General features: G+C 48.1%; 1 protein-coding gene across 1 annotated transcript in view; it reads right to left on the bottom strand.

The window, feature by feature from the left end:
- Positions 1–786: 786 nt before the first annotated feature.
- Positions 787–13,619, bottom strand: part of LOC120394388 (NACHT, LRR and PYD domains-containing protein 12-like) — a 128,245-nt gene continuing 115,412 nt past the window's right edge. Inside the window, exons 8-9 of the mRNA XM_039518626.1 lie at positions 4,610–4,777; positions 787–1,468 (exon numbers count right to left, since the gene is read on the bottom strand). Of these exons, the coding sequence (XP_039374560.1) occupies positions 1,372–1,468; positions 4,610–4,777 (265 nt within the window). The 3' untranslated portion in view covers positions 787–1,371. The remainder of the gene's footprint in view (positions 1,469–4,609; positions 4,778–13,619) is intronic.

Genomic DNA, 13,619 nt, shown 5'->3' with positions numbered 1-13,619 from the left:
TGAACAGCTGTTTTGAAAGTGCTTTAAAATTCACTTGTGTAATTAGCTACGCCTGGAAATTGCTAGGCTAGTAGAAGGTCCAGGGTAGAGTTTGTGGTTCAAATTTGGACTCATTTGGTCAAGAGGTTCCCACATTACATCATTCCCTGTCCACCACATGAGTAACCATCTTTCAAAATGCAATAGTCTTCTAACACTTCTTAACACAGAGCTAAGGAAAGTCCAGTCCTCCTCCTGCTTGGTCAAGCCCACAAACAAATACACACTATGTGTGTTTGGGGGCATCTTAATTGTTGTGTAATGGGGCCTGCATGCGTGTTGTATCCCTATGAGCAAGGGAGTGGTTGTGAGGTGAGTGTGTTCACTTGTCCCTCCTCAATCATGCATCAGGCTTAACTAGAGCAGCAGCATCTGTCTAGGCACATGGGGTGCCTGTTAGGGCTTTTGAAAATACCAGGTGATCAGCCATGTTGTCCTTAACCATCTCTCTGTCCTGCTCTTTTGTTCTTCCCTCCCAACTTTTTATTCCGGGACCTTTGTTGTCGCCCTCACCGTTTTTTGGAAAAAGCCAGGAGCATCCAGAGAATGGGGGGAAACAATCCCCTCCCCCTTATAGCCAGCCAAACTGTCATTTTGCCAGCACACGCCTCTGAAAGTGTTGACTAGAATGGATAAGAAACTGGGATCATAACAAAATCTCTGTGAAACATCCCTGAGGACTCCCTCTTACCCCCCTCCCCCCAGCTCTGGAGAAGGGGAAAATTCTTTTACATTGAGCAGAAATTCTGAAAGTGCAGAATTATTTATTGATACGCGATCTCTATTGAACTCCAGCAAAACTGACACAAATATACATCCAGGACAAACCTCTGTTGGAGATGGCTACAGAAAAATTCCGACTTAATAGCTGTGGAGTTGTGTAAAATTACAACCCCCTTGTAAATATACACGTAATAGTATGAACCACTGTAAGAAAGGACAGTTCCCCTTTGGACCCAAGGATGGTTCTTGAGCCTCCCCCTGCACTGATAGACTGAAAAAGGGAGGTTACCAGACCCCTCCATCTCATAACCCCCCATCTCTCGCTCCCCTAGGCCCTGATCCCCTTTCTCCATTCTGCCCCCCGACTCCTCCCTAAAAACCTCTACCCCATTGCACAGTGAGAATAGAGCAAACCCAGCTCCTACTCCTAAGCCCTAACAATCTCTACTCAGCCTGTGCCGCGAATGTTGACATTTGCTGCTGGAGTCCCTGGGGCTGGCGGGGTTTAATTTTAACAGGGGCAGGTGTTCTCTCTCCCACTGCCCAGCTGCTCCCTCAGCTAGTGGCAGGGCAGCCAGGTCAGAGCTGCATTGGTGCAGTGGCTCCTGCTCACCAGTCCAGTAACTCTATGACCAGGTCAGGTTTTGTGTCTTTCACAGCATCCAGCTCTGCCTGTGTTTCTTCACTTAAATACCCTTTCGTCAAACTGTAGGAAAAACAGGGAAGGAAAAGGACGTATTAACTCTCTCTGCAGACACAACATCTGAGCCCACAGCCCCTAGGAAGCCCAGTGCTGCACCCACAGGATCTGTGTCACTGTCAGTCCCCTGCCTGCTGAGCTCTCTGCCAGGAGGTGCCTTTCCCTTGGGGGAGGGGGAAGAGAAGTGCTGGTGCAGTCTGTAGCCTGGCCTGCTCTGCACCCCCCAACACACACCCCACTCACCCTGTGAGCTCTGGGCAGGGACGGCAATGTCCTTTCTGCATGTAAAGGGCTGGATTGTGCAGCCCTTGGTCAGGGTGAGGAGCACTGACTGACACGGACAGTCCCATTGATCGCTGTGGGGCACTCAGTGCTCACAGGTAGCAGGGGCTGCAAAATCCAGCTCACAGAATCTCTCCATGGAAGCAGCATGATCTCAGCTCTCATGTGCTCCTCACACCCCCTTCTCACAAGCTTCAGTAACACTCAGAGGTGAAAGTAAGCCGGTACAGTCTGCATCGGCTTCAGCGGCGGGGATTTAAAGGGCTCTGCGAGGAGCCTCGAGCCTTTTAAATCCCGGTCCGCAGCTCCGGCGGCCGGGCTCGGGGCTGGCATTTAAAGGGCCCAGAGCTCCACGGCAGCTGGAGTCTCGGGCCCTTTAGTTCGCCCCAGGGGCCACCAGCCACTTCTGCAGCTGGAAACCCCATGGGTGATTTAAAAGCTCTGGAACTCCCAGCCACAGCTGGTGCCCCAGGGCCTTTAAATCTTGAGGCCCCACCTCTTCTGGATGAGCCCCCTCCCCTCAGAACTCCAGCCCTACCGGTAAGTCCTGTGAGTTACTTTCACCCCTGGTAACACTGTTCTTGAAGGAGAGTTTTTAGCAGCTGTTGTGGGGCTGCAGATTTGGCCTGACAATGCTGAAATGCAGGTGGGAGCTCAAATTCCACCCTGGCTGCAGGAAGACAGGAACATGTCACTTACTCTTGTATTTACTTTTACAGCCAGTTCAGATGAATGGGGTTTGTCTGTCTGCAGCCAGTTTGGGAGAGCAGGAGCCAGTGCTCAGTTCAGAGTTGTGATGCTGATAAACCAAGGGCCAGCTCTGGCCAAAGCCATAGACATCAACTAAGAACTGACAAACTCTCAGCTGGGAGCCAGACCAGCTGACTGGTATTTTAGTATCATTCAAAGGAGATGTTCAATATATAAGAATGTGTTCAGTATTTAAACTTCATGAAAATCTGGTGGGATGCAGCATGTGTTGTTTTCACTTATCTGTGCCCTGTTCTAACGTAATAGCAAACATATGCAGTGTATATGCCTCTGTAAGGAAGTAATTCATCAAACAAGAAAGAAGCTGCCTGTAATGCAAATTAAGAACTCTGACAGGGCCGGATTTACACCTTACGCACCCCTAGGCACAGCATCTTCAGCGCCCCTCTCCCCACCCAGAGATGCCTCTACAGACCCCCCCCCATAACTGTACAGCACCCTGCACATCACCACCCTCCCTTGAAAGGGGAAGGAGCAGCAGGGCTCTCAGCTCAGCATGGCTCAGGGAAGGATGACCCCAACATCCTGGCAGCCACAGACACTGCCTTTATTTCTCCCGGTAGATGCTCCTCCCCCCACCCACTCCAATGGGGCCCACCCTGGCAAGTGATCGGTGGCCAGCCCCAGGGCCAGGAACCTCAATGGCTGGTGGGTGCTGAGCACCACCTATTTTTTTTCTGTGGGTGCTTGAGTCCTGGAGCACCCATGGAGGCAATGCCTGTGATGGCAGCTGGGAGCTGCCTCCCACCTGTCAGCATTGCTCCGTGTTTCAGGCAAGCTCTGCAGAGCAGCAAGGAGGAGCCATAGACAGAGCTACCACCACAGGAGGCTACGGGAAGGTTTTGGGGCTGGCTCCCATTCGCAGCCCTGACAGTGAATGATGCCCAGGCGCCCTGCACACACAGCCCCAGGGAGTGCAGGGGGGCCAGAGAGCAGAGTGGGGACCAAGCGGCTGCCCTGTAGGGAGGGAGAACAGCCAGGGTGTTAGGGGTCATCCTCCCCCGGCTGGGGTGAGCTGGTTTGAGAGCTAGACAGGACATAGGGACTGTGAGGAGCTTAGTGTGATCTTATTGCTTATTCCAGGGGTGGGGAACCATTTTTGTAAGAGAAGCCATTGACCCACTGAAAAAATAAATGGTGGGCCACACACATTCAACTCACCTGCCCATGGGTGCATGACGGCTTTGGGCTTCTCCCCACAGTGGGATGAGCCAGCGCTTGTAGCTCCAGCCCTGGGGGTGGGGGCGCTGAGTTTCAGGGCTTCCCCCCTACAGGGATGCGAGCTGGCGCTCCTGGCTCCAGGCCCACAGGAGGATGCCCAGGCTTGGGGCTTCCTACCTGCGGCAGGATGAGCCAGTGCTCGCAGCGACAGCCCTGCGGGCAGGAAGCCCTGAGCCGTGCTGCCCCCGCATGGGGCTCGAGCCACGAGTGCTGGCTTGCCCTGCTGCAGGGGAAAGCCCCGAACATTGGTGTCCTCCCCCACCAGTGGGTGAGCTGATCATGTGTGGCCCATGGGCCAGATGAAAATGAGCAAGGGGCCGGATTCAGCCCTCAGGCTGTAGGTTCCCCACTCCTGACTTATACCCTGATATGAATATGTTTCAAGTTCTTTACTATGTATAACGACACTCATCAACCCTAAGAAGTCGTGTAGGTTCTAAATGTGAATGTGGCTCATGAGGCATTAACTAGGTCAGTGGTTCTCAGACTATTCACAATCCAGCCCTTGATTTATCCAAGGAAATAAATGTGTGGGGAGGGGGGACACAATCAAGACAGTGATCAGAAAGGGATAGAAATTCCTCTACATGATGGGTGAGGAGAGATTAAATGCAGTCTCCATCTGAGCAACTAGGGAGAGGCATGAATTTTTGTATACACTGAAGACTGATTTTTAAATCTGATATCATCTCACACACATTGGCAAAGGAGTAGAAGGGAGTTAGAAAGTCAAGAGACACTAAAAAAACACAATTGGATTTTTTTTTTAAATGTCATGATTTCAGGGGTCTAACTCATGATTTTTGACGTCTTCATGTTGGCAGTGCTGGATTCTTGTTGTTGTTTGTCTAAAGGGATCTGGCTGTTACTTACTGTAGTTTCTGTAGTTTGCAGTTTGGATGTTTTAGACCCTTACACAGCAGCCGCACTCCAGCATCTCCCAGTTTACCCCACAGGTTCAGCTCTGTCAGCCTCTGGCTGGTTCTGAGAACAGGGGCGAGATCCTTGCAGCCAGCGGATGTGATACCGCAGTACCCCAAGCTGCAAGAGAGAGAAAGGCAGAGAAGGAGGATCATGATATGAATGGGGCTCGTCACGGCTGCTCTGACAGGTGACCCCATCCACTAGCCCCTCTGTCTGACCAATCAGTATCGCGAATGAGCCAGAAATCCTGCGACAGACTCTTTCCCAAGCCCCACCTCTTCTTCCAGTGAGAAACAAACAGTGGGTGGGACTTTCTGTCTAAACTCCACCCCTTGCCCTTCACCAATCAACAGTGAGACTGGCCTAGACACTTCAAACCTCTGTCACTGAGTAATGAGAAATAAGATTTGGGGTAAGACTCTGTGGAGGCCAGGAAATATTTAATAAAAACTCCTTCCTAAGCACCGCCCCTCACTCTTTCCATTGTCCAACCACAATTCAGAAAGGTAAAAAGTTGCTCTTTAAGTCCCACCTATCCAGCTCTCAACTAATCAGGCTGGACTTGCCACTGATCAGCCCCGCAATGGTACAGCCCAAACAGAGCAGCCCCATCTCTACACGGAGGCTGTAGGGGAGCCCCCTCCTCAGGCAGCTGGACCAGGCTCAGAGCAGGAGGAGCTGGGAGATCCTGCCCCTCCGCGCCCCCAGCACTGGCTCTGCTGTTCCCCTACAGGATGCAGACGTCTCCTGTCTCTGTCCCCAGCTCTGACCATCAGGCATGGTGAGCGGAGACAGCCGGGAGGCCCAGCACAGGCAGCATCACACCCACCTTCCACTGAGACCAGGGAGCAAAGTGGGGGAGACAAAGAGAAAAAGATCCTTATGGCAGGGGGTTACCCAGGGTCCGGGGAGGGAAGAGCCCCTGAAAGGAGGGAGACTGTGTGACCCTGGTGGCAGGGCCTGTTCCAGAGTCTCTGTAGGGATTATAAAAGCAGAAGTTCTGCTGGTTTCTGCAACCCCCCTGCAGAGTCTGGGCTCCTGATGTAGCTGCCAGCCAGCTGAATGGGTAACCATGGCAGCAGACTGGCTATGACCAGGTGCACTTCAAGGACCACCTGCAAGTATAGCTGTCCTTTGTCTTCCTTCGAGGCCTCACAATGAGCCCCCTGCACAGCCAAATATGATCCCATCCCCACCTGCTAAATCTTGCACATGCTTTGAGACACCTTCCATCAGAGCTGTCACCTGCATGGCCTCCTTCATCACCTCATTTGCCTTAAAATATTGTTACTCTGCCCAATGGGAAGGTGACGGCACCCCCGGTGTGCAACCTGTGACTGTGGGACTGCTGTGTCCCTTTTACTCTCTATTCTGTGTTGTCTCTCACAATGCCATACTGGTGGCAAGCAGCAAACCCCTCCAGGTGCTGTTACCACTCAGTACAACCGCATGTGGAGCCCCATATCCAGGTAGGTTGCGTGAATGCTCCTACAGCCACTCATGATCACAGAGAAAGGGTCCACGAGTCGTACCTTAGGAATATACCATCTTGCACTGCTCAAGACCCTTTCTTGAGAAATGAAAGTTTATTAATTGGAAATTAAATGGAAATTGCACATACACCAGCCTTTGTAACCTGAGCAGATTTACCGAGCACTTCAGTCAAACTCACTGGTAAGGATAAACATTAAACTAAATTTATTGATTACAAACGGTCGATTTTAAGTGATTAGAAGTGATAGGCAAAAAGTCAGAATTAGTTACTAAAGAAAACAAAACAAGTGCACAGTCTTAATCTTAAACCTGTAAGACACTAGGCAGTGTTTAGAGTAAGCAGTTTTCTCACCCCACTGGATGTTACTGGATGTTACGGTTCATAAGACACCGAGAACTAGTATCTGGGCACTTCCCAAACCCACAGCATATTTTAGTGACAACCATACAACACAATTCTCATAACTTTATATTCATTAGTGATGTACAAATTTAGATGGAACAGTGGGTTTCAGCAGATCATAACCTTTCCCATGATACCTTACATGGCCTGCTTTACATGCAATATCCAGTGATGAGCTCCCAAGGATCTTCTGTGGCACTTCAGCGGCGGGTTTTTTTTCCACTCAATCCGGGTTTTTGGCGGCATTTCGCCAGCAGGTCCTTCAAATGAAGGTCCCACTGCCAAAGTGCTGCCGAAGACCCAGTAGGGAACCACCTGGTGAGTACAGTACAAGCCCCATGTGCCCGTCTCCACCCCCCCACCCACCTGACCCCAACCCATGTCCTGCCCCAGACTGCCCCCCTCAGACCCCGCAGGTTTCTCCCCCCCAGGGTAGCATCAGCAGCCCGGGCTCAGGGGGCTATTTAAAGGGCCAGGGCTCCCTGTCTTTACCACCCCGGTCCTTTAAATAGCTGCGGGAGCCCTGGGGAAGCGGAGGGGCTTTGGCGACTATTTAAAGAACCAGGGCGGCAGAGGCAGCTGGAGCCCCCCCCATCCCAGGACTCTGGGGGCTATTTAAAGGGTTGGGGCTCCCCTGCTTCTACTGCCCCAGCCCTTTAAATAGCTGCTGGAGCCCTGAAGTAGTAGCGTGGCTCTGACGGCTATTTAAAGGGCCAGGGCAGTAGAAGCAGCGGGACCCCCGGACTTTTTAAATAGCCCCCAGAGCCCTACAGCCCTACCCCAGGGCTCCAGCAGTGGGGCTCTGGTGGCAATTTAAAGGGCCTGGGGCATGTCATTACTTTTATAATTTATGCTCAGGTAAGGGAGAAAATCCCTGCAAACATTCATTTTTAGGAGGGGGTTTGAGAGACTTGACATTTTAGTGAAAGGAGTTCTTGAGATGTTCAAGTTTGGAAACACTGGATTAATGGGATGGGAAGGAGACCAGGAGCTGGAAATATTGGTTCAGGGGCTACATGTTGCAGGGAATGTTTGTATAGAGGGTGGAGGAGAGAGATACACCAGTCTTCTCTCATGTGCTAAAAGTTATGTAACAACCATGTAATAAAATTGTCAAGGTTTTGGGACATAAAGCATGGAAGAGATTTCTCTCACTGGCCCTGTTAGCAGCTGCTCATTGTAAACTTTCAAAGTACAACCATGTCATAAACAGATTGTGAAGGGTTAACATTTCACCTGTAAAGTGAAACCTGTAAAGAGCACCAATCAGGAGGCAGAATGTTTTGACTCCGGGTGGAGGGAAACCTTTTTGTCGTGTGTATTTTTTTCGTCTCTCTCCCTCTCCTGGCTGGGTGGCTTAAGGTTCTGAGGAAATCCTTTTATTTCCAGACTTGTTAGTCTTCGGTTTCTAACGTGTGAGTATAGGAAAAACAATATAGGCTTTTATATTTGTTTGGTATTTGCACGTGTGTAATGCTAAGATATTTTACTTGATATTTCTGGGTAAGGCTAATTATTCATTGCTCATAAGTTTACGGACCCTATATTTGTCATCTTGATATAGTGATTATTTCTATGTCTTTCTATTTCTTTTTTTCTTATTAAAAGCTTTCTTTTTATAATCTGATTTCTTGGGTTTCTTTTTCTCTCTCTCGCTGGTTAAGGCTGAGAGGGGGAAGGGAGAGAGGGAAAGAAAAGGTGGGGGGGGGGAAATGGTTTATTTCTCCTAGGTGTAAGAACTCCATGGATTTGGGGCTCTTGGGATCCCCAAGGATTTTGGGGAAGGACTGTGTCCCAATACACGTACATTATTGGGTGGTGGCAGCAAAGTAATGGCTAGGCTGGTAATTAAGCTTAGAAGTATATGATAACTCCCAATTGTTGGACTCTAAAGTTCAGATTTGGGAAATTCGGTTATTACAAACCACTATCCCTTTTCCACTATTACAAAATGTATGGGAGGCAGGGGAGCACTGAGGGATCACAAAGCAACCATGCATCCTAGTAGAAAGACCATTGGACTGGGACTATTCCTAGCTCTGCCACTGGCGCTGAGTGAGCTTGGGTTAGTCATTTCACCTCCCTGCGCCTCGATTTCCCATCTGTGAAATGGGGATAAATGATGTCAAGATCTTTGAGTGCTACTGAGGAAAAGCACCATATAAAAGCTAGGTCCTTTGACTATTACCTAGCCACAACAGCATAGCAGCTGCAAACCTAAGTGACAACCACAACTGTCTAAATGACGACTAACTCCTATCAAACATTTCTCTGTTTAAAAAACTAGTAATTTAAGTAGCAAGTAACTTAGATAATACAGAGTTAAGGCTGCCTGGTGATAGCTTGTGCCCTTCCAGAACACTTGAGTTCGGCAAAACTCAAACTTCTGAAAACAAGAAACGCAGAGTTATGGTAAATGCCCCCGCAACCTTAACTCTGCCCTCTTTGACCAATGGCTCAATACACCCATAACACACATAGTTGCATTCTTCCTTTTCATCATGATGCAGAGGCTCTACCTGCACTTGCCTTACACTGAAACACTGCACCTCCGCTTCTGCCAGAATACCACACTTGTAAAGTTTACACATGCATACAGGATACCCCCCAACCTTATACCTTCCCCATACCCATCATTCAATCTACAGACTGCACTCATATTCCCCACTTCACTACTGACAATACCCATGTGTCAAGAAGATCCCAGTGCCCTGCTACTGACACGACCTACTCAGTTTTGTACTGAAATGATGGAACCTCAAGGTACACATACATCTCTTTCCTTTGATAATGCACAAAGGGACTCAGACTTAAATCCCCTCATATCACAATCCCAGCTCTGCCAAGCAACTAGGCAACCTTAACTCTGTGTTAATGAAGAGTTTTGCCATTTAATTTAGACTGTAGGATCTTCAGGGCAGAGACTGTCTATATGTATTGTGCTCCTTCTTCTGAAGCCAGTCTCCAATTCTGACTTCGGTCTTACCCCTCTGTCGAGCAATAGTAAGTGTCTAGGACTTTGCAGATCAGAGGAGAAATCAGTGACAAGGAGTCTGGGTGCACTCTAAGTGTACCTGTAACTCTCCTGCTGCTCACTAAGCTCCCTCTCTCCCAAAGCTGCCTTTACACAAAACCCTGAATAACCTAAACACTGAATGTTTCCCCAAGACTGAAACTTGCTTATATCCTAAACAAAAAGAACTTGGACACATGTAACAGCTCCACCTGGGGGCACCTTCCATAATATGTCCAGTGCCTAGCACAGTGAGGCGCTGATCTCAGCTAAGGCATTTTACCACTACTACAATTCATTAATAAATAATTTTATTAAACTTCATGTTACTCAGGTTTGAAGGAAAGGCACTGTATATCTGGGGTGAAGCTTGGGTTATGAAAAATTAAAAGTCTTTGTGTAGCAGGGTGGACCCCTGCTCCGGCCCTGAAGGGGTTAAAAACTCCCCTGGGAAGGGGCAAAGGCTCGAGAGAGCAGCTTAAAAGCTGGGCTGAATGGGGAAGTGGCTGCAGCTGGGCCACACCCCCATTCAGGCCACAGCTGGCCCCGATAAAAGGCCAGGGAAGCCAGAAGCCCAGACAGTCTCTCTGTGCCTTCAGAGAGAGAAGGGCCTAGCTGCAGGGAGCTAGAGACTAGGTACCTGAGTGAAGCAGGGCTGGGGAAAGGCTGAGGCGCTGGAGAGCTCTAGCCTGGAAAGCCCCAGGCTGCGGCCTAGCAGTGGGCCAACAGGTACTGGGGGTTGCAGAGGGCAGCCCAGGGGTAGGCCAAGGCAGCAGGTCCAAACCCCTTTGCCAGTGATGAGTTGGCTGATACTGCAGTCTGCCCCAGGGCGTGGGGCTAGACAATGACTGGCAGTAGCCACTACTGAGGCGAAGTGGGGATAGTAGGGTGGGGGTTCCCCTGGGAAGGGGAAACTCAGTTAAAGGTTAAAAGGGCACCGGGTCCAGGGAGGGACATGGAAGGCCAGAAGACAGGCGGATCACCGGTCTGCAGAGGGTGCTCCAGTGCTGGAAAACGAGCTAATTCCCGGAATCACCAGCAGGAGGCGCTGCAGGGGTGAGTCCGACCCGTCTACACTTGGTTATAAAGTTGACGAGATACATAGGGTACATGACATGCATTGTTCCAGATTAATGTGTGAGAGTTTTTAAAAGTGGTAGGGAATAAGTGTTCTCAGGTATGTTGTTTTGGGCCTCGCAATTGAACACATCCTTGAAGTAGGAAAAGAGTGTCTCAGGTCTACCCCTTCTGCGCTATCCCATCTATGTTCTTTTTGTCTTTCAGAAAATCAGAGAAAACTGATGCCAGCTGAAAAGCAATCAACATTCCATGCATTTACTGGCACAATGGGAACTCTGTTCTGTGTTTTGTCCTGTGGCCAGAATTCTTGTGTTTAATATTTTCATAGGACAGTCTAGTTCAAAATCAAATAGAAGGGTTAAATCAAAATGCAGATACTTGTTTTATTCAACTTGAAATACAAAGTTTTTTGATAATATCAGGAAAATGTGATATACTGAAGTCTAATACATTTGCTAAAGTAAGAAAAATAAACTTCATTGGCCAGATCTTTGAATTGAAAAATATGTTGTTAAAATTTATACACAAACAGACTTTGGAAGCAAGGACATGAAAGATTAACCCATTCCCCATATTGCACAGGGGATCCTTCTGGCTACCTCAGATTTCTAGCCAGAGGGCTGGGGAGGGAAGGAAGACACCAGAGATTGTACCAAGTGGACTCCTCAAAAGTGGGTGTGCTTGTCCTGGCTTGTTGCTCCAAAGCTCTGTAATAAAGTTATTTTACTGGAAGGGTGTTTGTGGCACACATTGAATAATAAGACTAAAATACTGTATAATGGCAATGTGTATGTGTTCATTGTTGGGAAAAGGTGTATGAGTGAAGAGTGGAAGTTTTCTTTGTAGGTTAAAAGAAGCCAAGAAAGGGAGAAGCTCAGTCCAAAGATAAGACACTGGCCCCATTCAAGGACACTCCTCCCAGCTAAGACTTGGCTGACAACCAAGAAAAGGGGAGGAGGGGAGGGGAATGTGCCCAAGCAGCTGTAAAATCTGAAAAACAGTGCCAGGCATTTTACTCACAGGTAAAAGAAGCCCTACCCAAAGACCCTAGCTGCCTTGCCATTCATTGAAACCAGGAGACTGAGTCTACGTAAGGTCCATCAACGAAAGACCGCTCTGACTCCATGCTGGAAAGGCCCTTATCAAGTTTTGCCAACTACCAACATTGCTGTGAAGTGCCAAGGAGCCATGCTTTTTACTGCAAAAAGGCCCCTCCACCTCAAGATGACCCTCCGACTGCTGATCAGCCTGTCCCTCCTTTTGGTATTTCTTTTCCTCCTTCTTGACAGCAGGAGAAAAGGACAAGGTGATGTGCTGGTAACCTCTCCCTTGTCCATTGACAGAGCTAACCTGGATTCAGTATTTGGTACAGAAACCAAAGCACTCTAGGGTGACGTGCTTGTAACCTCTTCCCTGTATGATGCTGAGCCATGATTGCTTCCGGAAAGAAGAAGAAAATACTTGCTCCTCTGAAATTGCCAAAGTCCAGGAATTCCTGACTACAAAAGACATTAAGAACTGACCCTGGTGAAGAAACAAAGAATTATACACTGGCAGGAAGAAACTTGTGGGACGCATGTTTGGTAATGTGGTATTGATTGGATTCTGAGGTTTATTCTACAGGCTGCGCCCTGTGTTTTTGGATAAGTACCTTCAGCATGTATTGCCCTCCTTAAGTGAATTTTAAATGACAAATACCAAAGGCACCTTGTTGCCACTGCCCTTGCCATGTCCTCCATTACACTATTACCCCTGTAATACATCCAAATACAGACAATGCCATATATCTGATAAAACCCAATGGCCAAGGCCTTCACACTTTAGTGATTTATTTAAATATTGTTTGAAAAAAATATTTTTAAGGTTCAGAATAAGCGAACAATTGAGTGGAAAAGACTGGTCAGAGGAGATAAAAGTATATGACATCACTACAAATGAGCTTCAAGAATTTGAAATTAAGGTTTGAAAATGGGGTTGATATACTACAGACCCCTGGAATGGCCATTATATCAGGGGAAGGGGTCCTTATTATTTTGGTTACCCAATTAGTAAATAATCAGACTCATACTCAGAGAGTGTGTTCTGCTATTGGAAATTTTATTTGTACTGAAATGATCCCAGTAACTAATAATTTAACCTGTATCATATTACAGTATATCCCTTCCTATGCTATTAATGTTAATGCCTCTCTAAACTACCTGAGAATATTTAAATAATAGTTGTGGTATAATGCTATCCCCAAGACAGATGTACTAAGACATCAAATAACAATAATTAGTGCCCCATTAGGGACTGTAAAATTTACCCTGCCCCTATCCAGCTTTCAAATCACTTTCATGTATCCAAATTGCTCAAAGGGGGCTGCTATTTGGCTAGCAGAGCAAAGGACATGGGTCTCCTCTAGAAAGAAAAGAGATTTAGCTGGACACTTGTGGGATGGTGCAAATAGTGCAGCAGCAATTTGGAATATTCTTAAGGGCCAACAACATGATGAGAAATTAGAGCAACTAGAAAAGGCCACTCGTCTTATTACTGGAGCACAGCTGACCCAGGTGCAAGCTGGAGTTGGTGAATTACATGTTATTTCTGCCCTTAGTTCAATGACCCAGGAGCTGTTGACAGAGATGGTAGTAAAATCACTGAGGCAAAAAGGGAATTGCAGTGGGATCTAGCATGTTTGGAGATTCAGAATTTCCTGAATGATCAGCTGATGGCCATTCGGAGTGATCTCAAGCATCAGACATGGCCTAGTGCCCTTACAGTGCTTCAGGAGTGCCATCTGATTTGTGACATGGAGATATACTTGGAGATTTTCAGGATGTATGTGCAAGTACTTGTAGTGCTCCTTCCAAGCATACAGGCTGATAGGAGGGGTGTCGGCTCCCATATTCCGAATCCTGCCGGGTCCGTGGGGAGGAGGCATGTGATATTGGATAATTCACCGTGATATCTGGGAGATTAGACCACCT

The sequence above is a fragment of the Mauremys reevesii genome, unplaced genomic scaffold (assembly GCF_016161935.1).
Source record: "Mauremys reevesii isolate NIE-2019 unplaced genomic scaffold, ASM1616193v1 Contig54, whole genome shotgun sequence".
NCBI classification, from domain to species: Eukaryota; Metazoa; Chordata; order Testudines; family Geoemydidae; genus Mauremys; species Mauremys reevesii.
This window is presented reverse-complemented; position numbering and strand designations above follow the sequence as displayed.